The sequence below is a fragment of the Piliocolobus tephrosceles genome, chromosome 10 (genome assembly GCF_002776525.5).
Source record: "Piliocolobus tephrosceles isolate RC106 chromosome 10, ASM277652v3, whole genome shotgun sequence".
In the NCBI taxonomy this organism is placed as follows: domain Eukaryota; kingdom Metazoa; phylum Chordata; class Mammalia; order Primates; family Cercopithecidae; genus Piliocolobus; species Piliocolobus tephrosceles.
The window spans coordinates 82,295,140-82,319,415 of record NC_045443.1 but is presented as its reverse complement, the minus strand read 5'-3'; the positions used below and the strand labels follow the sequence as shown (position 1 = coordinate 82,319,415).

Genomic DNA, 24,276 nt, shown 5'->3' with positions numbered 1-24,276 from the left:
TCTGTCTCAATCTAGAGCCCATGTTCTTTAACTGCAATACTATAATGTCTCACCCTGTCCTAGTCCCAAAAATTAGTGAATTCTTTCAGGGCAGAAGTCTGTCTAATTCATTTTTGCTTCCTGTTACTTTATATTTAATTAAAATTTTTAGTGACTTTTTAACTTGTAAATTGTAGCTGATTTTACATTTACCTTCCTGCAGGAAACTCTGTATCATTTTGTCTTTTGAATTTGTGAATATACTTGATAACACATCTAAATATCTTTAAGTCTTTGGCAAATGTTATTGTATTGTATGACTAAATAACTTCAAATTCTTCAATTGTGTGTCTTCCACTACGTCAGAACTACATTCCCCTCACATTATAAATGAAGGAATAGATTCTTAAATAAGACCTAACCATATTTATATGATTCTTAACATAATATCATTTGGTAGAAAGAAAACCAACTGTAGTCATCCAGAGAAGCTCGAAAACTCTTGTACTCAAGTTCTGTTACTACCACGTTTTGTTTCTGTTTCTTCTTAGTCTGTGTCGTAGCATCACTTAAAGAACTATGCATCCTTTTCTTATCACAGAATCTTGGGCTTGTTTTTCTCATGTCACATAGTATAAATTTATATAGAAAATGTAATACAGTTTATTTAGTACATACACTCATTATTTTAATGAGAATGCTTCAGGAAAAGACTAGTATTTGGGCAATATTTGAAGAAAGAATTTAACAGGCACTGATGGGGGGAAAGCTAGCTGTAGGTAATGTGAGCAAAGATGTGGAAGCCAAAATAGTCACAATTCCTCAATCTGAAACAACGAGTTAAGTATAATAAGAATGACTTCATGAGGAATTAAATGTTAAGCTTTGTGTTTACCTACTAAACAGAAAATGCCCCCAAATAAACAGCATCACAAGTACTGAAGAGAGAAGAAATATTGTTTAAGCCTAGTGCATGGAGAAACGACTTAGAGGATTTAGCAGCTAAAAGAAGAATGAGTCAGCTGGTGATGTGCTTGGTCAAACCACATAGTCATACATGCATATACATATACCGCAAAATGCTAAGTGGAAACTGCATGAATTAAAAGAGGGGTATGATAGGGACATTGTCCTTAGGGCTACGTAGGCACATATCAGTTGGACCACATCTGCAATACTGGATTTTACTGAAATCTTGTATTTTCCTTTTTGTTATGAGAACTTTCAGCTCTGTGATCAAAGTCTTCAAATAGTTAAACAAAAGAAGAATAGGGCTGCTTTGTGTGGCCATAGAAAGCAAAACTATGATCAAATATTGGGTATTATGGAGGAGTTTGTGATGGTGGTAAGCCTTCAAAGAAAGAAAGGCCTTTCAAGAATCAAACTTGATAATAATGAAATCAGTTGCCTCAATGGTAGAGAGCTCAGCATCATTGGAGGTGGTCACACAGAAGTGGCATGTGCCCTAGTTACAGCATCTAATAAAGGGATGCCTGTCTCAAATATGGAGGATAGAAATGAGCAGCTCCAAGCTTTCTTCTAACTCTAAGGTCGTGTTTTCTACTCTGACTACTTTTCTATTGTTACTATTACTATGCTAAATACTGTGCATACATTAGCTTGTTTATTCTTTCTGTCAGCTAGATAATTTGTGTATTTTATCCCCATTTTACTGCAAAGTTGACAAGCTCAGGAAAAATAAATAATTGGCTAGAATTAAGCAACCAATATATGATAAACAGGGCTAAAACTAGGCTACAAAATTTTCAAAAAGAATGATACATTCTGAAGGAATATGTATAATAAACATTTTCATATGTAAAACAATGGTTTATGGCTTTGATTTTTTAAACAGTTTAGTAAAATGAAAATGTTTTATACATGTTTTATACAATCTTTTGAATGATAAAATAGTCTCTCTTACTAACGTACTTGCTTCTACAGGCATAACAGTTGTCAAGGCCCAGGGGGGTCTTAAAAATCAGTCAAAGGAGCATGTTTCATTGTATCATTTCCCAGTTTTAAAAATGTATACTTCTTGGACAATGTGTAAGAATGATTCACCCATTCATTATTATTTTGAGAAAATATTTATTAAGCACTTACTATGTTCTAGACACTGATCTAGTTTAGGAAATATAGCTAACAAGGTAAACAATGTGCCTGTCCTCATGGAGTTTCCATTATAGTGGCAGAGGCAGCAAACGATAAACACATTTATAAAATAACTTCAAGTTACAAGACATAAAGCATGGAAACAAGAAAGTGGTTGGTATGCATATAGTCAGTAGGTTGAATTTAACTCATTTTAATAATATTATGCAACTGACTATTTTGGCCTAATAAGATTAGAGCTATATGACTGGATGCAAATAATTTGTGTTTAAAAATGACACAGATATTTATGTAACCTGCTGACTCCTAAGACACATCTTTTTAAATAATGGAATTTAATAATGAAATGTTTTGTCCTCTTACCTGCTCACAGAGGAATACAATTGATGTGTTGCCTTCTTAATATCATTTAAATGTCTGAAATATTGACTTATTTTTCTCCATTTTGTGGGATTGAAATGTTATTGTAACTTACTAGGTTTTATTGAATACAGATCAGTGTTCTTAAGAATTTAAATGTTTGTTGAATTAATAAATGAAAATTGAAATGTCTGGACATATAATTAGAATATAATTTTCAAAATACTTCAGAATAAAGATAACCTTGCAATTTTAGGAATTTTGTGCAGAAAGAAAAACTCAAATTCCTGTAAATCCTATCTCAATGAACAATGTATTTGAATATCTGCTGTTTGTCAGGCACTGATGGATATGCCTATGAGGCCACAGTCTGTCCTCATAGAACCCATAATTCAATGAGTGAATTGTGCACAAGAAGAAAAACTTAAATTCCTATAAATCTTATCTTAATGTGCAATATTTTTTAGTATTATTTTATTGTAAAACAATAGTACAACATATTGTAATGATGATTAGAACATACTAAGTGGAGTAACAGAAGCACATAGAAAGTGTGTAATAGTGGCCAGGCGGTGGCTCACGCCTGTAATCCCAGCACTTTTGGAGGTCGAGGCAGGTGGCTTGCCTGAGCTCATGAGTTTGAGACCAGCCTGGGCAAAACAGTGAAACTCTGTCTCTACTAAAATACAAAAAATTAGCCGGGCATGGTGGCAGGTGCCTGTAATCCCAGCTACTCGGGAGGCTGAGGCAAAAGAATAATTTGAACTCGAGAAGCAGTGGTTGCAGCAAGCCGAGACTGCACCACGGCACTCCACCCTCGGTGACAGAGTGAGACTCGGTCTCCAAAAAAAAAAAGAAAGAAAGAAAAAAGAAAGTGTGTGATAGTGTAGAGTCAGCAATTGCAGTTAAACTGGATTTGGAAGAAGGCTTCACAGGGGATGTAAATTTTAGAGCAGGGTTTGATAGTTGAAGAGAAGTTCACCAGCAAGTTCACAGAGAACTGTGTGTAGGCACAGATAACAGCATGTACAAAGCCCAATGACTGCTGAGTATTTCTGTGTGACTTTTACATACAACTTGTGCAGCTTGTGGAAGATGAAGGATGATATGCAAATTGATTGATGATATTGAAGGATCTGTGAACTCTTGTAAAATGATGGGCTGTTACCTAGCAAACAGTGTGGAACATTTGAGGATTTTGAACAGTTCAGTGACAGCACCAGATTTTTAGAAAGATCACTCTGGCAAGTGTGAAAGATGAAAGATGGATTTCTGAGATGCAGAGGAAAGCTAACAGAACCTGGAGGCAATATGAGCAGGAAACTGTTTTCAAACTGAAAGGTGTTATGCTATTGAGAGGGGAAGCAAAGGGACAGATGTGAGATTTCTGTGGTAGAATTAGCTGGGTGTGGTGATCAGTTGGTTTATGGGATTTGAGAAAGAGGGACATACTAAGAATAGATTAGAATATTTTAGCCTGGAATAATATGAGTACAGGAAGAATCTTTTCTTAGTACCTAATTAGAAATTATATTAAAAATATAAAGATAAAATATAAAATTAAAATATAAAATTAAAAAGGTATATTTTATTGGATAAAATCATAATCTAGACTTTATAATGTATAATCTTCATTTCACTTATATAAAAGAATTAATGGAAGTCATTTATATTATTTATAAAGCAGTACATTTGAGTTTTGTTTTAAAAGGTAAAAACAAGCTATTGTTCAAAAGTAAATTCATACTTCTGACTAGCCTCAACATTTGTGAAGAAGAATCATAAAGGTGATAACTTTAATTCAAGTGAGATCAAGGCGACTGCCAAATTTAATGAATGCCAGAAGTAAGCAGGGAGAATGAAAAAAATCCATCTGAAAGCATTCTGATTTTTTTAAAAAATCAAAAAATTTGAGTGAAGGATTAATCAAAGGGTTAAACCAATTTGAAATTATTAAAAAATTATGTTCATTACAACTAATTAAGTTAAAATATAATTTAGTTTTAAAATATTGAGTTCTAAAGTATGCTGACATTTTATCCATATTTTTTCCTTAGGGTGTGCCACGTGTTTAAATATGATTCTTAAGTGGGTAAAATGAGACAGAAAGTGCCCCTTATTGTGTTACCTTATGTTAATGTTGTTTGTAGTTATTACTGAATTCAGTATCTCTTACCTGCCCGGAGGCATCATTTGCTATGACACTTTTTCCTCCATTATTTCCATTCTCCTTCCATTCCTTCCTTCCACAGATACATATTGTAGAGTTACTATGTCAGCAACTGTGTTAGGTGTGTGGGATATGGTAGTAAACAGAAAAGATCTTTACCCTCACTAGCTTATACCCTGGTAGAAGATACAAAAAATAAACACGGAAACACATAAATAAAATTCCAAAAACGCTAAGTACTCTAAAGAACAACAACAAACCCAGATAATATCACTGTGGGTTGGCAGGGGCAGATGGGAGAGAGAGAATGGAAAAAGGCGTCACCTTATTTTGCGTGGTCAGGGAAGACCTCAGGGAGAAGATGACGATGAGACTAAAATAGTAAGGAGGGGCAAGTCATCTGCAAATAAGGAAGAGGTGCTTCTGAAGGAAGGTGCAGCCCTGCACCCTAAGGCTGGCTGAGCTTGGTAGACTCAGGATAGCAAAGGCCTGAGTGGCCAGAGCTCCATGGGAAGAGTGGTAGGCAGGCAGTCAGTCACTGTAGCGTAAGGCTTTGCAGGCCAGAGGGTGGAATCAACACTTCACTCCAATGGCATTAGAAATTCCTGAAGTGTTTTAAGCAGGGAATGACGTAAACCAAGGGGCAGCCAGCAATTCAGAGAGGAGAATATTATGAATGGTTCAGAACCACTTCTAGATGTTTGGCTTTACCTGTGGGATGGAGGGTGGGGCCATTTTCTGAAATAGAGATGGGTGGGAACAGCTTTGAGGGAAATTCAGAAGTTTTCTTCTGGATCTGAAACATTTTAGAGACCTACTAGGCCTCCAGAGGAAGATGTCAAGGAGATAGTGAATGTCTGAGTAGCACACTTCCTTTTCTATTATAAATATTTGATGAACTGTTTAATGGTGAAAATTGCTGAAGCGGAAAGTAAAATCTTTACACGTTTGATTGTTTTGGTTCTGGAAGATACAGCATAGGAACAATGCTGCACTGAAAGCTTTACAGAATCACAGTGAAAATTTGGTTAAAAGAAAAAGACATAGGACTTTATTTTGCTACTTAGAACAACAAAAAAGTAGGAATTCATTAGGTAGGTAGTGCATGTTCATTTCTATCTTAAATATTTCTTGTTTTATGGACTATAAGGAATCAACACTATTGAAGTTACACCATAGCTTATGGATTTTTTCAAAGGAGATAGAATCTTTTAAATTTAAATTACATCTCAGATAGAATCTTAAGGCCAAATCACAACTCATAAACCATTCTTAAAAAATGACTTTAGAAGTTATTAATAGTTTTATTAACCCTGTCATGAAACAGTGACTGTCAAAGTACAGAAACTAACATATAAAATCTTAACTATAAAAATATAATTGTCATAGCATCTCACTTATTTTTATTTTTCTTTCTTTGCAGATAATATATTTTAGTTCTCTGTTTCCGTATGTGGTACTTATATGCTTCCTCATCAGAGCATTCCTTTTAAATGGTTCAATTGACGGAATTCGCCACATGTTTACCCCTAAGGTATGTACCGTATTTCTATTTAACGCTTATGATCATGAAAGCTTTATGTTTATTGTTAAAATGTTCTAAGTTATATTTAAGGAATAATTGTTCTAATATATGTACATTAAACTTTTAAAATATAGTTTTTAACCAGTCTGGAAAAACCAGCATTTTTTTATGTATAATTATAGCCATTTATCTCCATTTTCTATATCCCATTTTGATTTTAGAGTAAGGCTAACACTATTTCAACGTCAAAAATCCCTCTTTTATAATAAATTTATTTCTAATTTTTATACTGATTAAACTACAATTTTTTGGTCTTCATTTACTCTTTCACCTTTATTCTAGTGTTTTTTAATCTTTTTGTGTTATGGACCCATTTGAAAAAGTGACGAGGATTTTCTTACCAAAAAAAAGTAGTGAACATATTAATTTGCTTAGTGTATCCAGAGGTTGACCGATCACCTAGAATCCGTGGACCCTAAAATAAGATTAAGAACCCTAAAATACTCTGTCAGAGAAAATTAATGTTTTCTTTTCTTAATGAATTTTTTTGAGGTTTTGTAGTTTTGTATCTTCTGGAAGAGTATAGTGATCAGCTTGTGAAATTCTGTAACTTCTATGGATGCATGTATATTTTAGGAAAATTCTCATTAGACTCCATCAAGGGCTCAGAACTTATAATCCATCATGCAACTTAGTAGAGCTAAACTCAACACTGGGCACATTTAACCTGGTTAATCATAACTGCGGACTTAATCATAACTTCTTATATTGATTTAACGGGAAACAAATAAGTTTTTGATTATATTATATTTATGTGTGTGTATATATATGTGTGTATATATATAAAATTCACTGAAATGAAGGTGATCCCCACTATTAGTTTGCTAATGCTATCATAGGCAGACATAAAGATGAAACTGTCTACAGATATGATTTCAAAATTAGTTTAGAAATTAAAAGTTATCTGAAGGATGAATGTGCAGGCAGCATTGTGCTGTGAGATTTGGGCAGAAGGGATTAGCTTCTCTGGAATTCTTTGTCACTCCTGGCAGCTGCCTTGATACTGCGTAAAAGAAGCTGTGTGCTTTGTGCGTCTGGTTCTGAGTTGGTATTCATTCTGTAGTAGCAAAAATGCTGACACTGATGTCTGGTTTTCTCAGCTACTTCAAATGTCCTGTTTAACATTTAGAGTTCTTGGAACTTCTCTGTGAACAACTAGTTAAGATTTATGAGTTTCAGCCGCACTATAATTTAAATCTGCTACAAATGGGCCACACTTAATGACCAAAAAACTTATATGTATAATATTGAAGAAAATGTTTTCTGAGTTCAAGACAACCGAAGTTCTGTGTGAATTTCTAGAATATATTCTCTTTCTAAACTGACAATTGCTTCTAACAAAATTCTAAACATTTGATTTGACTAGATATTTTAGAATTTAAATGCTCATATATATTAATTATATATAGTCCCAGTACTGAAAACCGCAGCATGAATTAACATTTTTGACCTAGACTAGGTATCACTATTAAAATGTTAATTTTCCTTCAGCTAACTTTTCATTGAGTGTTGATAAGACTCTATTACATTTCTGTAGGATGTGATACTCAATATGAGAAGTAGTTGTAATTTTTTTAAAAAATTACATTGTTTTTGTAGGGGAGAAAGTATGTAAACACATCAAATACTCCTGAAACAGTGAGTGGAGGTTTAGGTCAGAGATTGGAAGGAATGCTGGTAACGTCTTTAGTAAATAGGTCTTTTCTGCCATCTAGTGGGAAAAACAGAAATAGACAGTTGAGTGTATTTTAATAGAATGTGATGTAGCAACGGTCAGTAAACAATATGCGTATGTTAATTGTTCATAAATTATGAAGATAATCATGATTATGTTTAATAAAAATATTTCATATATTTTAATAACCAAAATTAGTTGAGGCGATACATCCTATTGTTTGAGAGAATATGGATTTTGGAATCTACCTGTGTTCTTATTTCATCTCTACCTCAGAGCTGCTGTGTAACCTTAGGCAAGTTACATAACCTTCCTAAGACTCAGTTAAAAGTAGCAACAACTTCATGGGTTGTTGTGAATACTAAAAGAATTAAGCCATATAAAATACTTTTCAGTGTGTTTGCCGCTGTAGCTCATCTATGTTATCGGTTACTGAGCATTTTTAGAGTGTGGTAGGCACCGTGGTAAGTGGCACCCTTCTTATTATTCTGATATTTCTGTTGAAGAAGCTGAAACTCAGAGAGGACACATCATTTGCCATTGGTTGCACTATTGTAAAATTACTAAATGGCAGAATCAGAATCTGAAACTCTCTATAGAATTCATGTTCTTAGCCATGTTTGACATTGCTCTCAATAAAGGCAATTTGATTGTAATGGTAAAAAGAGATAAAATGCCAATTTAAACACTATTATTACTGAAATCAAACTGAACTGTTTTGATGTATTGAGGTCTGTGCCACACATGGCTGATCTGAATTGTTTCATTTAAATTTTGATTAATTATCTAAGACATAAAGCACAACTGCATGAAATATCTGTTCAATATTTAATATCTGTTCAGTGTCAGAACTTTGGATCTGAAAGAGTATCTTATAGACAATATAGATGAATTTACTCTATTTTCAAAGAAAAATCTTTTAGTAGACTTTTAAATGAATGAGGAATACATATGTGAATATGCAAAGTACAAATAGTTCAACTCTAACAAGTTTATAATAGTTTTCTGCTTCAATCATTAGATTAACAGCAGAAAACACAAAACATGGAGTGTTAGTGAAGCAACTATTAACTTTTATTGGTAATTGACCAGTTTTGCTACGGAAAGAAAAAAGACATAATGGGAAATTACTGAAGATAACTAATTTTTCTTCATATTCTCATTTCATATTTCCTTTCATATTCTTAAAATATTTAAAAACCACCATGTAAGTAGAAAATACCCATATACTTAAAATCTCCATGTAAAGGACTGATAAACTTGCTTACTCATAATTATTTATTTCCTAAAAATAGATGTTTATTTATGCTTAAGAACATACTATTTCCTGATTTAAATAACCTTTGGCTGCATAAATATCATTGTAATATATTGAAACAGTAAATTCCATAAAAAATAATTATTCTGAAATATTATTTTGTAGCTGATTCTATTATGTTTATTTTTAAACAGCTTGAAATAATGCTGGAGCCCAAGGTCTGGAGAGAAGCTGCTACTCAAGTATTCTTTGCCTTAGGTCTGGGATTTGGTGGTGTCATTGCTTTTTCAAGCTACAACAAGAGAGACAACAACTGCCACTTTGATGCTGTCCTGGTGTCCTTCATCAATTTTTTCACTTCTGTCCTGGCAACATTGGTGGTGTTTGCAGTTCTGGGCTTCAAAGCAAATGTCATAAATGAGAAATGCATTACACAGTATGAATATTAATTTCCATTTGCCTTTTTTCTTGTTTAGTTTTTATTTTGTTATTTATAATTTTATTGATACATGATAGCTATACATATTTATGATATACATGTGATAGTTGGACACAAACATATAATGTCTAATGGTCAAATTTGGGTCATTGGGATAGTCATCACCTCAAACATTAATCATGTCTTTGTGTGGGGAACATTGCTCATTCATTAGCTTATGATGGCATAGTCATTACAAACTATACACCAAAGAACTCGTATGCGCTCATTTGTATGTTGTTTTATTTTTCAGAAATTCAGAGATGATCATGAAATTTTTGAAAATGGGAAACATTAGTCAGGATATTATTCCCCATCATATCAACCTTTCAGCTGTTACTGCAGAAGATTATCATTTAGTTTATGATATCATTCAAAAAGTCAAGGAAGAAGAGTTTCCTGCTCTTCATCTCAATTCCTGCCAAATTGAAGAAGAGCTAAATAAAGTTAGTAAGCCATGTTTGAGCAATAAAATAATTATCATTCAGTTGAAATATGCATTATCCAGCAGACTCCCTTCAGGAAAAGGATCTTAAAATGCCCGAGGAAGCTCTTAAAATGCCCAGAGAAGCTCCTGGGCATTGTAAGGCCTTCAGAATTTACATTCTTAATTTTAGAGAATATGTTTTCTTAAATGGTAAAGATTTGCTTTATTTTAAAAAGATATTTCATTGATTGAGCCACAATAATTTAAAATATGAATACAAAGTGATTTTCATCACAGAATGATGATCAGTCTGAAATCTTTCTTGCTGTGATATTCAGTACAGAATTAGAATTATGGCTCTGATTTACATATACATCACATGATTGCTTTGATGCATGAATAATATTTAAAATAGAAATTTTAGTAGTTGTGTTCCACAAGTCATGATCAAGTTTTTTTTTTTTTTTGAGACGGAGTCTTGCTCTGCCGCCCAGGCTGCAGTGCAGTGGCCGGATCTCAGCTCACTGCAAGCTCCGCCTCCTGGGTTTATGCCATTCTCCTGCCTCAGCCTTCCGAGTAGCTGGGACTACAGGCGCCCGCCACCTCGCCCGGCTAGTTTTTTGTATTTTTAATAGAGACGGGGTTTCACCGTCTTAGCCAGGATGGTCTCGATCTCCTGACCTCGTGATCCGCCCGTCTCAGCCTCCCAAAGTGCTGGGATTACAGGCTTGAGCCACCGCGCCTGGCCTGTTTTTTGTTTTTTTTTAGCCGGAGTCTCACTCTGTCGTCCAGGCTGGAGTGCAGTGGTGCAATCTTGGCTCACTGTATCCTCTGCCTCCCAGGTTCAAGCAGTTCTCCTGGTTGGCCTCCCAGGTAGCTGGGATTACATGCATATACCACCACATCTGGCTAATTTTTGTAATTTTAACAGAGATGGAAGAAGGGGGTTCACCATGTTGGCCAGGCTGGTCTCGAATTCTTGACCTCATGATCTGCCTGCCTTGGCCTCCCAAAGTGCTGGGATTACAGTTGTGAGCCACCGTGCCTGACCGATCAAGTTCTTTTTCTTAGTTATGTTGTATTAAATAAGAAAAAGGGCACCATTAATAAATATCCTTTATTGGCTGCCACTGTCTCCTGTTTGTCAAAAAGGGAAATATAATGGAGAAATTAGTCACTATTTGCTTTAAGATAGTTAAAGGTACTTGAGACTAACGTAAAGAATCATGTGTGGATATTATTCATTAAAAACATAAAGCCATCATTAATATAAAAACCTTGAATTTCTTAAGGAAATATTTAATTATGAATGTACCATTCAAAGTTGTTTTTTTTTAATTCTCATCTATCTTTCTGAGACGACACAATCAACTTGAAGTTTGGTTATAGGTAGTGTTAGACGAAGTAAGTTGTTATTTTACAACTCAATATTTGTGATATTTATAAAAATAAGCTAACATGAATATTTGCAAGTAATTCAATTTCTTTCTGCCCAATTGGAGTATCTGTCTTTTAATTCATTTTGTTATTAATTTTGTCTGGAAATTCATTGTGTCTCCTGAATTACGAAAACCAGCCCAACCTTTTTTTTTTTTTTTAATATCAGGGAGGTAGGAATATCAGAAGTAAAAAATGTAAAGATACAGATTTTTTAAATTAAAAATTGGCTTTTTATGATCTACTTATTCTGTTCACATCCTTTTATTTTGCATTTGCAGTTTTCTCTTAAATCAAAACAAGTTTATTATTCATAGTATATATATATTTTACAACAATTGATTGAGCCACTTTGAGGTAAGGTAAAACCAAATTTTTAAAATCTTTATATATATGAGCCAGAAATAGTTTTATTTATATATATATATGTATTTATATGTCTATGATAATATGTCACTATTCATATTCATAAGCTTTAAAAAAAACAAACATATTATGTATTCTTTAATATAATTTTTCATTCTAGGAGTCTTGTGAAATAGTTAGTATAGACAACACAATCGTGTACTCTGTTCAGTAATTATACACAAAATTTCATTATTTGGATCTGCTTGATCTCATTAAATCCTGGTTCTGAGAATGACAACATGATTCATCAGGTTAAGAGCCGATGTGAGCATGTCTATTTCCAGCAGCCCTGGACATTATTCAGAGTTCTTTTCTCCTCATTGTAACTGATATATAGAGCCATTGTTTAATTATTATTCTGTACTAATGTTGCTATTTTGTGTATTTTGCAGGCTGTTCAGGGGACTGGCTTAGCTTTTATTGCCTTTACAGAAGCGATGACACATTTCCCTGCATCTCCCTTCTGGTCAGTGATGTTTTTCCTCATGCTGGTCAATCTAGGTCTTGGCAGTATGTTTGGAACCATTGAAGGGATTGTCACGCCTATTGTGGACACTTTCAAAGTGAGGAAAGAAATTCTTACTGGTGAGTATTTTTGTATTTGACTTTTCATGGAACAAAACCAGGCCATTTTATTCTTGGTGAAAGTTTAGAGATGAAAACTGGAAAGTCTTATATTTTGAGTTTTATTAATGTCTATTATTACTATTTATTTATGATTGTATACATTGTATACATTTATTTTATTTTATTTTAATTGTATTAATTTTTATTGTATATATACTATATAATATGAATGTTTTAATACAAATTATATTTTATCATTTATTAATAAATATTTATTGCTACAATTCATTAATAGTAATGTATTATCAAGAATTACTGACACTAGAATAAAGTCACGGAGCGTTTGCATATAATTTTGTATTCAAGTCAAATAATCATAATTAGAGCAGTTCAGATGCAATATTCCTATCCAAAAAGTACATAGCTGAAAATGATAAACCTAAATTCAGTTCTCGTATACAGCAGCAATAGTGATTTACTAGTAGTTAATGTCTCCAAGTAGAGAAGAAAATAATTTATCAACATGAATGGTAGTTAATAGGTCCAATTTACAAGTGATTATTAAAGTACCAGTTTAATGCATCACACTCTCATTTAAGGGATATAAAGGATATAAAAGAAATTATAAGAGATAAACAAATATATATTAAAAAATCTCCAAAAACAATAACACTAAAATTAAAATCAGATTGCATAGATAAGACTTATAGCATGTAAAATACTGGTAGGGAGCATAATGGATTTTACATGTAAGAATTCAAAAGATTCTAAGTCATCTAAATATATGATAGAACTGTCAGAGAAAGAGATGGAAGTTGAATTGGAAAGAGGAAGGGTCTTCTAAAGGGTCAGAGGATAACTTTAGTAAACATACATAAATGGAGATAAAGGCAACAGTAAGAAAGCTAACCATACAAGAGTACAGAAACAGTACTGGTAAGTGATGTAAAATAAGATTGGATAAAAATTTTATGGATAACCTTGAATGCTGGGCAATGGTGTGCATCTCCCCAAGGCTATTTCTTAGCCATAAAAAATTAACTAAGAATTTATATGTAAATAACTCTCAAATATATACCTTTATCACTTGCTGCTCTGATAAGTATATCTCTATGTGTTTGTGCATGTGCTTGTATGTGTGTGTATAAAACAATTTAATTTCAGCAGTTTGTTAATATTGATAGCTATGTATCCACAATTCAGCTGAACAGAAATGAGGAGCTGCTTTATATTATTCAAGAAAGTGATTTCTACTTCTTAATATGAAAATCCATATCCTGCCTGAAATGCAGGCTAAGGTTATTTTTGTATTCTTATCCTTGCTCACCATATCCAAACTGTCCTCTCCTGTAGTAAAGGGCTTACAGGTTAAGGAAAAAGTAATAGTGTAAAGGGAAAATCACATAAAGTAGTATTTTCTAACTCCTTCTAGAAGACTTATTTGGAAAGAGCAAAAGGGAATGTACCTTCTTTCCCACTTCTTGTGTTTTGGGATCATACTGATACTTCAAATAGTAGTCATATTTGACCTCAATGAAATGTTACCTCATTTTCTCGGTAGGTGTGTTTTCTTTTCTTTAATGAAGTAAGATTTAGGCAAATGAATTACTCATTATCTTTTTCCTTCACATCTCCAGCAAAACTCTTACTGTCTGTACCACTTATAGTGTACTTTTTTAATATTTGCCTCATACTGTGGTGTCATTAGGAGATAGTGAAAGTGACACAGGCTGTTGAGAAGGACAGATTTGGGTGCAAATTGAGACTCTGCTACTTCCAGCTTGAGACTTTAAGCATATTACTTAACGTTCTTCAGGACCATTTCTCTAATCTGTAAAGAAAGCAATACATCGTTCAATTGGGATGTTATAAAAATTAAGTGAGATAATGCAATATTATTTTATACTGTGATAAGCATTTAAATTTAATATGCAGTAGAATCCAAGTAAATGTTACTTTTCTTATTCTACATTATATGTTTACATATGATATTCATTTCTTTAAGATGTAACTCACAGCACTAGTGTAGTACTTAAGAGATGGAGGTAATTTCTTCATGTAACACGTACTTGCTGAAATTGTTAGGGAACATTCATATGATTGAATCCATGGATGTCTTTTTTCCTTAGCGGCCATTACTACTCTACTTCTTTCAAGTTTACTCACCTCTGCTGAAATGTGGTTGAGGAATGGAATGCAGTCGTCTTTTACCTTTGGAGGCTTCTCTGCTAATGAGCACAAAAAAACAAAGAGTCTAACAAAAATATGGGAATATTATATGAATTTCAAATCTTCTCTAAGTAGTAGCTGGTCAGGAATTTATGCATTTGTTTCTTAGCTATTACTAGGGAAACTCTTTTTAGATTATTTTTCTTAGATGCTATTTGGATGATCAGATTGCATAACTCCATTATAATTTGTTTCCAAACTAATCTATTCAGGCAAGATAAAGATATAAATGTGGATTGTTGTTGAGGTTAGGTGTGATCAGATTTTTTCAGTTATGCTTGAAAAGTAACCATATTTCAATCAATGATATAATATGTATATTTCATAATATTATAAGCCATATTAGTCTCATTATTAATTCAAAAATTTCATCTATATTTCAACACTACAGAACATTATTAAAGGAAGAAATGACCTATGAATATTTGCTGCCTGAAGAAGTCATTTTGCTATTAATTATAGGAATAGAGTATGGAAATTTATACTTTCAAAATTTTCTGTAAATTTTGTCTCATTTATTATTGTACTTGGTAAATTAATAACTTGCTGCACACAAATGTTATATTTATATGGAGTCATTACTTAAATTCACTATATGCATAAACAATGAATAAATTCACTATTCATAAATTCATATCAAATACATATACTTTTCACATCAATCAGGTACACTAATATGAAAAGTATACATATTTTAACTGATGTGAAGCATCAGAGTAATCTCAAGGGAAAAAGACCTTTGGAGGATTTGTCCAATATTTTTTATAGTCACTGTCTCTAATCACATATATGGACTGAGAGGTAATAAGATCACCAAGCTCATTACAGCCCTATTTACCTTGGTAAATTTACCTTGGTAAATGAATTCAGGGAGATGAATTACTGTCTTAGAATAAATTTTTATGAATGTTGGGACAATACCCAGGTAACCTAATTCCTAGTAGGTTATATACCATGTATCAGGAAAGGTATTGCCTGCTTATATGATGGACATGTTATAAAAGTTTTAAAAGTTTGAATATAATAATTTATAATAAAGTTTGAAGGACTTGGCTCTGAATAGAGTCTCATTTTTTCGTTTGTTTCTTTTGTCTAGTTATCTGTTGTCTTCTGGCATTTTGTATTGGCCTGATATTTGTGCAACGCTCTGGAAATTACTTTGTTACAATGTTTGATGATTATTCTGCTACACTGCCTCTGCTAATTGTAGTCATTTTGGAGAATATTGCTGTATGCTTTGTTTATGGCATAGATAAGTAAGTATATTTGCTTTTATGTATTCACTTTTATCTCTCTTTTGAAAACATCAATTATCAACATTCATTTCGTTACGAAGAGGAAAGAAATGAATAGAAGAAACAATTCTTTAAAAAAATCAAATCTTTTGCAGGCTCTTATTGATTCGACAGTTTTGGTAAAGTACATTTACCTATTGGGCAAATAGAATTATATAGGATGTAATAGTGTGTAGAATTTTAGAGCTTTGATTTATTCCTGGTTATCAAAAAGTAGCTTTCAGGATCTAGTAAGTATTGGCAGTGTTCCAAGAACCTTAGGTTCTTTTGAGTTGTTAATCTACATTCTGCAGATGTAGTTGTTATCTACATTTCACAGATAAGGAAAATCAAGCTTAGAGAGATACCCTGTGACTTGCCTGTCACCCACCTGGACAGCGACAGACCTGGGACTCATGCCCATTTCTGTTTAACTCTAAAGCTTATCTCCTAATTATTTTGCTAAACTGATTTATAAAAGGAGTGCATGTGTCATAATGACTTATATAGCAGGACAATATTGGGAAATGATATTTTCCCAGGTGAGATGTATATGTCATTTGCTGCACACAAACGTTATATTTATATGGAGTCATTACTTAAATTCGCTATGTGCATAAACAATGAATAAATTCACTATTCATAAATTCATATCAATTACATATACTTTTCACATTAATCAGGTACACTGATATGAAAAGTATATGTATTTTAACTGATGTGAGGCATCAGAGTAATCTCAAGGGAAAAAGACCTTTGGAGGATTTGTCCAATATATTTTATAGTCACTGTCTCTAATCACATATATGGACTGAGAGGTAATAAGATCACCAAGCTCATTACAGCCCTATGTAAAGTAGCAATGCATGCACCTTAAGTGAAGACCAGAGTCCTTTTAAGCAACATAAAGAATATTGTTGGTATTGAATGAGCTTTGTAGCAAAGTTTTATGGTTGCCAAAAGCTCCAGGCCAGGAAGGTTAGGAGAACTTACATTTAATAATCATGTACTGTATAATAATAGTAGTAATAGCTCATACCATATAATCCAGCAATCATGCTACTTGGTATTTACCCAAAGGAGTTGAAAACTTATGCCCACTTAAAATTCTGCACGTGGGGGTTTATAGCAACTGTATTCATAATTGCCCAAACTTGGAGGCAACCAAGCTATCCTTTAGTAGGTAAATGGATAAATAAACTGTGATACATACAGGCAATGAAATATTATTCAATCCATGAAAAGACACAGAGGGAATTTTAATGCATATTACTTAGTGAAACAAGTCACATATGAAAAGGTTACCTACTGTAAGATTCCCCTATATTATCATATGGAAAAGATAAAACTATGGAGACAGTAAAAATGTCAGCAATTGACAGGGGTGGGGCCAGATCCAGGGAAGTATAGGCGGAGCACAGAATGTTTAGGGCAGTGGAGCTACTCTGTATGACACTGTAATGGTGGACACATGTCATTATACATTTGTCCAAACCCAGAGAATTTTCGACACAAACAGTGAACTCTAATGTAAACTGTGGGCTCTAGGTAATAATGATGTGTTAACTTATGTAGGTTCATCAGTTGTAACCAATATTCCATTCTCGTGGGAGATGCTGATAATGGAGGAGGTTATGCGTGTATATTGGTAGGAACTATGTGGGAAATCTCTCCACTTTCGTTCAATTTTGCTATGAACCTAAAATTGCTCTTAAAAAATAAAGTCTGTAATAAAAAAAAAGTCCATGTTAACTAACATGAACCATATCTTACAGATGGGAAACTGCCCCTTCTTTTACAGGAGGATACAATATGTTAGCTGTAGAGCCAGTACTGTAACCTTGACCTTCATTTCAAGGCCAGTTTTCTCTAAGTTTTACTAGGCTACTCAAAACTGATAACCTGTACCATGATGGAATTTGATATTGTTATTGGACTGATCTATAAATACATTTGTAGTTTAGATTTCCATTTAGACGGTTAATTATTCATGATAAACTTACTAAAGAATCTCTCTTTTTAATGCTAGTGTTCCTGAATAACACTATTTATAACAACAGAAGAAAAAATACTACTACTAATAGATGCGTCTGTCGATTTTGTACCATATGTGAGGTAGTATGCTAAGCATCCATTATTTATGGTTCTAGTAATAACCCTCAAAGGTGGGTATTATATTATCCTTTTGGAAAATGCCAAAAATGAAACTTAGAGAGATTAAGATACACATCAGAAGAACACAGAACTGTGATCTGAAATGAGGTCTCTTGGTCTTCAAAGTTCGTATTTTTACTAAAGGGCAGGTATAGAATTCTTACACTGAAGATGTCCTTTAAGATTCTGGAACAACTTGGAAGAAATGAAAAAGGGAGGAGAAACATAGAGATTAAGACTGGGTCGGGCACGGTGGCTCATACCTGTAATCCCAACACTTTGGGAGGCCAAGGTGGGCAGATCACTTGAGGTCAGGAGTTCGAGACCAGCCTGACCAACATGGTGAAATGCCATCTCTACTAAAAATACAAAAATTAGCCAGGCATGTTGGCGGTCGCCTGTAATCCCAGCTACTCAGGAGGCTGAGGCAGGAGATTCGCTTGAACCTGGGAAGACGAGGTTGCAGTGAGTCGAGATTGTGCCACTGTACTCCAGCCTGGGCAACAGGTGAGACACTGTCTCAAAAAAAGAAAGAAAGAAAGAATGGACTCAAGAGACATGGCAATTCATAACAGTTACTATATGTAGACCTTTTTAAAAATTGAGAATGTAAAAAGAAGAGTTCAGAAAATACAACATTGATTAGTTATATTTGATGATATTAAGGAATTATTATTATGCTTTTAATGCTGTGATATTAAGGAATTATTACTTTTACTAATTATTATTAAAAGTAATAGAAAAATTATTAGTAAAAGCAGTAGTTAGTAAAATTATTATTTACTAAAAAGTAATTATTACTAAAAGTAATAATTCCTTAATAGCATAGTATTAATAGCATAGTAATAATTCCTTAATATATAATTACTTAATATTTCTTAATAATAATTAAGCAATAATTACTAAAATAAATAATTTCAGTAATTATTACTTGTATTACTAAAAAAGAGACAATAAATTTTTAATGCACTGAAAATATTTTGTTTATAGAATAGAAAGTTATCAGTAGAAGAATTCAATAATTGGCTTAAGAGAGTTTTCCCTAAATAAAAATTATAGTACTTAACTGTTTTCATTTTACTTTATAGTCATCTTCCAAGAGGAACTTTGATACAATTTAAAATGTCATAGGGTATCCATGGCTAAATCATTTGTCAGACCATTAATACAATGCACATTTTTAAGGTTTAGCAATATTAAATTAAGGAATAATTAAATACTTTCTTTTTATTCAGGTTTATGGAAGACCTAAAAGATATGCTGGGCTTTGCTCCCAGCAGATATTACTACTATATGTGGAAATACATTTCTCCTCTAATGCTATTATCATTGCTAATAGCTAGTGTTGTGAATATGGGATTAAGTCCTCCTGGCTATAATGCATGGATTGAAGATAAGGTAAATACAAAATAAGGGAATTACATTTTTAAAAGGTACATAAAAAGCTTTTTTAGAGGGCTTTTTCTTTTGTCTCCGTCACAGCATTTTTTTGCTGTTAATGAATGGCATAGCTTTTATGCAAGGATATGAGATACACGTTTGTGCCCTGCCCCAAGCATATATGATTTTTAAAGTACATTGTGGATGTTTTTAACACATATGAAACACTGACCTTGTCCTTATTAAAGCAGATATATCCATCTTAACATTGATGAACCAATAATTATTGGGCCTTTGACTCTAGAAAACACATTAATCAAAACCAGAAATGTTTTAATACATGACTTTATTAAGTTGTATCCCAGGCCAGGTGCAGTGGCTCATACCTATAATTTCAACACTTTGGGAGGCCAAAGCAAAAGGATCACTTGAGGCCAGCAGCTTGAGAGCAGCGTGTGCAACGTAGAGAATCCCTGTCTCTACAAAAAATGAAAAAAAATTAACTGGGCATGGTAGCACTCGTCTATAGTACTAGCTACTTGGTAGGCTGAGGCTGAAGGATAGCTTGAGCTCAGGAGTGGAAGGTTACAGTGAGCTATGATTACTACTGCACTCCAGCCTGTGTGACAAAGCAAGGCTCTATCAATCAATCAATCAATCAATCAATCAATAAACAAGAATTGTATCCCAGATTTTTGTAATGATGAAAAATATGTATTAGCAAAGTACACAATTTAAATTAGTAAATTTTGAAGTAAAGTTCTGTTATAACATTTATATTAGCAATAGCTATTTCAATTTCTATTCTCAAGCTGAATAATCATGTAATCATTAGGTATATGTCAGCTGCTATAAAATCAAAGTGCTTATTTTCAGAGATACCTGTGACCTTTAACTATCCTGTGGTTAATAGTTCTAGACTGAGGCATAAACAAATCTGTTCTCTCACCAAAACCCTTGGGGCAGATGTGCTTCAAAAGTTCTGTGACCTTTAACTATCCTGTGGTTAATAGTTCTAGACTGAGGCATAAACAAATCTGTTCTCTCACCAAAACCCTTGGGGCAGATGTGCTTCAAAAGTTTAGTTTTCAGATTTTAGAAAGAGATATGACACATTTAAGAGGTATCTATTGTTTAGTAACAAACCACCCTGAAATTTAATGGCTAAAAGCAACATTAATGTATTATTTCTTACAGTTCCGTGGCTGAGCTAAGCCGTTGTTCTTCTTTTCTTGCCTGGGCTAACTCAAGCAGTTGCATTCAGCTTGGAGGAGAGCTGGGCTCTCTTTTTAGGTGGTCTTTCATTTATAATGTTTCCAAGCATTATGGATTCAGGGCAACATTCTAAGAAACAGAAGCAGAAATTGGAAGGTCTTTAAGGCCTAGTCTTGGAATTTGCTGAGCATCATTTCCACCGCTTTCTATTGGTCAAAACAAGTCACTAAGCCAGCCCAGATTCTGTGCTTATAAACCTGAAGCAAGTACAATATTTTATGTATGTGCAAAGAAAGATAGATTACTAATAATTATTATTTTCTTCTTTAACAGGCATCTGAAGAATTTCTGAGCTATCCAACTTGGGGACTGGTCGTCTGTGTTTCTCTGGTTGTCTTTGCAATACTCCCGGTCCCTGTAGTCTTCATTGTTCGTCGCTTCAACCTTATAGATGATAGTTCTGGTAATTTAGCATCCGTGACCTATAAGAGAGGAAGGGTCCTGAAAGAGCCTGTAAACTTAGAGGGTGATGATACAAGCCTCATTCACGGAAAAATATCAAGCGAGATGCCATCTCCAAATTTTGGTAAAAATATTTATCGAAAACAGAGTGGATCCCCAACTCTGGATACTGCTCCCAATGGACGGTACGGAATAGGGTACTTGATGGCAGATATTATGCCAGATATGCCAGAATCTGATTTGTAGCTGGGGGAAAAGTCAGTGGGTTTTATTTGGTTCATTTTTACCAATGAACATTGGCCCTATTAAGAGAAACATTAGGCTTCCCTTATCAGAGGGCGATCTCAGGTGTTCCATGGCTGTGATCTTTAATCCTAACAGTATATGTCAGTTCAACTTGAGCATTCTTTTGGATTCTTTGGTTTACATTTGTGCAGAAAGGTTTGCAGACAAATCTTAGGATGGCTGAGGCACATGTATGCCAGGATTTTTTTTAAGTACCTTTGGTGTATTTTCAAGTATTTCTATCTCTTAAAAAAATGGTGTTACCTCAGTTTCTAATAATTTCTGGGTTTAGTAGTGTTGGCAATTAAAAATGGTATACCTTAAAATTTATAAGTTTGCCTTCAGGGTAACTTCCAGTATCACAATGAGCAGTTCTGTAAGTGGGTGCCTCTCAGCACATTTCCATGAATATATTATGTAGATAGGCTGTATTGATTTTGGTAGCATTGATACCTTCTTAGGCAATTAGTTGAAGAAAACTGCAAAATATTTTCTTATGTAATAGCTGTATAGAGCAATAGCATCAAAGCGTAAGAAGGCACTAATGCTGGGATGAAAGATGAGATTCAGAGGTGACTGAGAATCATGTGAGTGATGGCTATATATTTTATGTAAAATATATGTGTGAAAATGAGCTAGAGTGAGTTACTCAGCACTCTCAAGAATTATGCAGACTCTGCATTTTTCTTATGCCGTGTGCCTAAAAATCTACTTGATATTTATTGTGGTTTCAAGATTATTCATAGTATATTTATACAATATACTTGCAATGCATATAAGTACTTAAAGTACTAATTTGAAAACTTGAAGCAAGATGGCATTTTAATTAATCTATTTCTGTTTTGCTTCTGTTTTATGCAAATATAAATCATTTTTAAGTGATTGTTAAAATTGTAATGCATTACATTTTAATCTACAAATAAACAAAGTTTAGAAATGTTTGTTTTTCACATTGATTTTCTTTGTATCACCTCAACTGGATTGTCTTTCATTTCAGTCAGCACTTAGGCATTTCATAATAACTAAACATCACATTCCAAGTGGGATTAATTACATTAATTGAATAGAGTTACCACCACTTCAGAGACAAAGGAAAAATAGAATATTATGGTTCAATGGTGTTCTTATGTAGTCTTATGATTCTTGAAAAAGTACTTATAGCCTCCCAAGAAACCATGTGTACAATTGACTGCTTGCTGTGTCAATATTGCCTGTAAAGTATAAAAGACTATGATTTTTAAATAAAACTGTTGTATATATGAAATTGGATAGAGCAGAGAAACCTCACTGAGTGCCCTCTAGTTAAAAATCTTTCATTTATCCTACCACCAGATCAGTTACATGTTAAAAACAGTGATGGAAATAGCAGCAAAATAGGTGAGTAATAAACATGCCGTATCTATTGATTTATTTCAGCCAGTATTCTTGCTCTGCTGTAGATAGATGTTAATAAACAGTATCATAGCATTTAAAATATTAATTCCACTGGTGCATAAATTTTTAGTCTTTTAAAATATATTCATAAATATTATGTTTTGTATCCCTTTAAAAATGTTTAATATTTTATAAATAGGCAGTAAATGCACATTATACAAAACTAAAAAAATATGACAATTCAGTGTGAAGCAAGTTCTCATCCAGCATTTCTCCTGGCCATCCATTGTCTATCCTTAAAGGCAATCACCATTGCCGGTTTCTTCTGTATCCTTCTGGAAATACAATATATTGCATAAATGACCGCATTCTATATTCTTTTGTCTATATCTTACTTATTTCTGTGAAAAATTTATTTTGGACAGCATTTTACATATGAATACTCACAAATGTGCTTCATTATTTCAGAGGCTGAAGTAATAAAAATTTTGTTTATTTTTGTGTCGAGGCAATATTTTTATATGGTACCCTAATCTTTATAATACTTAACCTGCCAGACTTTAACTGTAACACAATAATGCATTGCCAAATAGCACCATTCTTCTTCTCTCGCTCTCTTGCCATGGGGGCTCTTAAAAAAAAAAAAAAGTATATATCTAAGGCATACAACATGCTGTTTTGATGTATATAAATATAGTGAAAGCAAAAAAAGTATATATGTAAGGTGTACAATATGCTGTTTAGATATACATAAACATAGTTGCAGCAATTAACCTGTCCATCATCTCCCATAGTTGCCTTTTCTGGTGGCAAGTGAACCTAAAATCTATTCTTTGAGCAATTTTTTCAGTATTCAATAGAATATTATTAACTATTATTTTCATGTTTTATATGAGACCTCTAGAGTTATTCATCTATATAACTTTGAACGTTTTGACCTACTTCTCCCCATTTTCACTTTCTTCCCACTCCTGGTAATCAATTCTCTGTTTTTCTACTACTATAGATTCTATAGTAGAATCTATTCTACTCTCTGACTCTCTATTTCCATATACTTGGCTTTTTTTTTTTTTTACGTTTCTACATATAAGTGAGATCATGCTCTATTTCTCTATTTCTTTCTGTGTCTGGCTTACTTCACTTAGCATAATGTCCTCCAAATTTATCCATGCTTTTGCAAATGGTATCATATTCCATTGTGTATATATGTCATAATTTCTTCATTCATCCATTGATCGACACTTAGATTGTTTCCATATCTTGGCTATTATGAATAATGCTGCAATGCATGTGGGAGCACAGATCTTCCATGAGGTGCTGATTTCATTTCCTTTTGATATAATCTACAGTTTGGGTACCTGCCTTGCACTAGGAATTATTTCTGCATCCTTCTATTCACTGAGTAATATGAACAACGCAGGAATATTATTTTTGAGTTGAAATA

At 33.3% G+C, this 24,276-nt stretch overlaps 1 protein-coding gene across 2 annotated transcripts in view; it reads left to right on the top strand.

Moving 5' to 3' along the window:
• Positions 1-23,327, top strand: part of SLC6A15 (solute carrier family 6 member 15) — a 54,242-nt gene extending 30,915 nt beyond the window's left edge. Inside the window, exons 5-11 of one of the 2 annotated variants that reach the window (XM_023203687.2) lie at positions 6,048-6,158; positions 9,337-9,578; positions 9,874-10,066; positions 12,285-12,477; positions 15,785-15,944; positions 19,352-19,514; positions 21,045-23,327. In XM_023203687.2, the coding sequence (XP_023059455.1) occupies positions 6,048-6,158; positions 9,337-9,578; positions 9,874-10,066; positions 12,285-12,477; positions 15,785-15,944; positions 19,352-19,514; positions 21,045-21,419 (1,437 nt within the window). In that variant the 3' untranslated portion in view covers positions 21,420-23,327. The remainder of the gene's footprint in view (positions 1-6,047; positions 6,159-9,336; positions 9,579-9,873; positions 10,067-12,284; positions 12,478-15,784; positions 15,945-19,351; positions 19,515-21,044) is intronic. The other variant, XM_023203604.2, reaches the window with a different exon arrangement.
• The last annotated feature ends 949 nt before the right edge of the window (positions 23,328-24,276 follow it).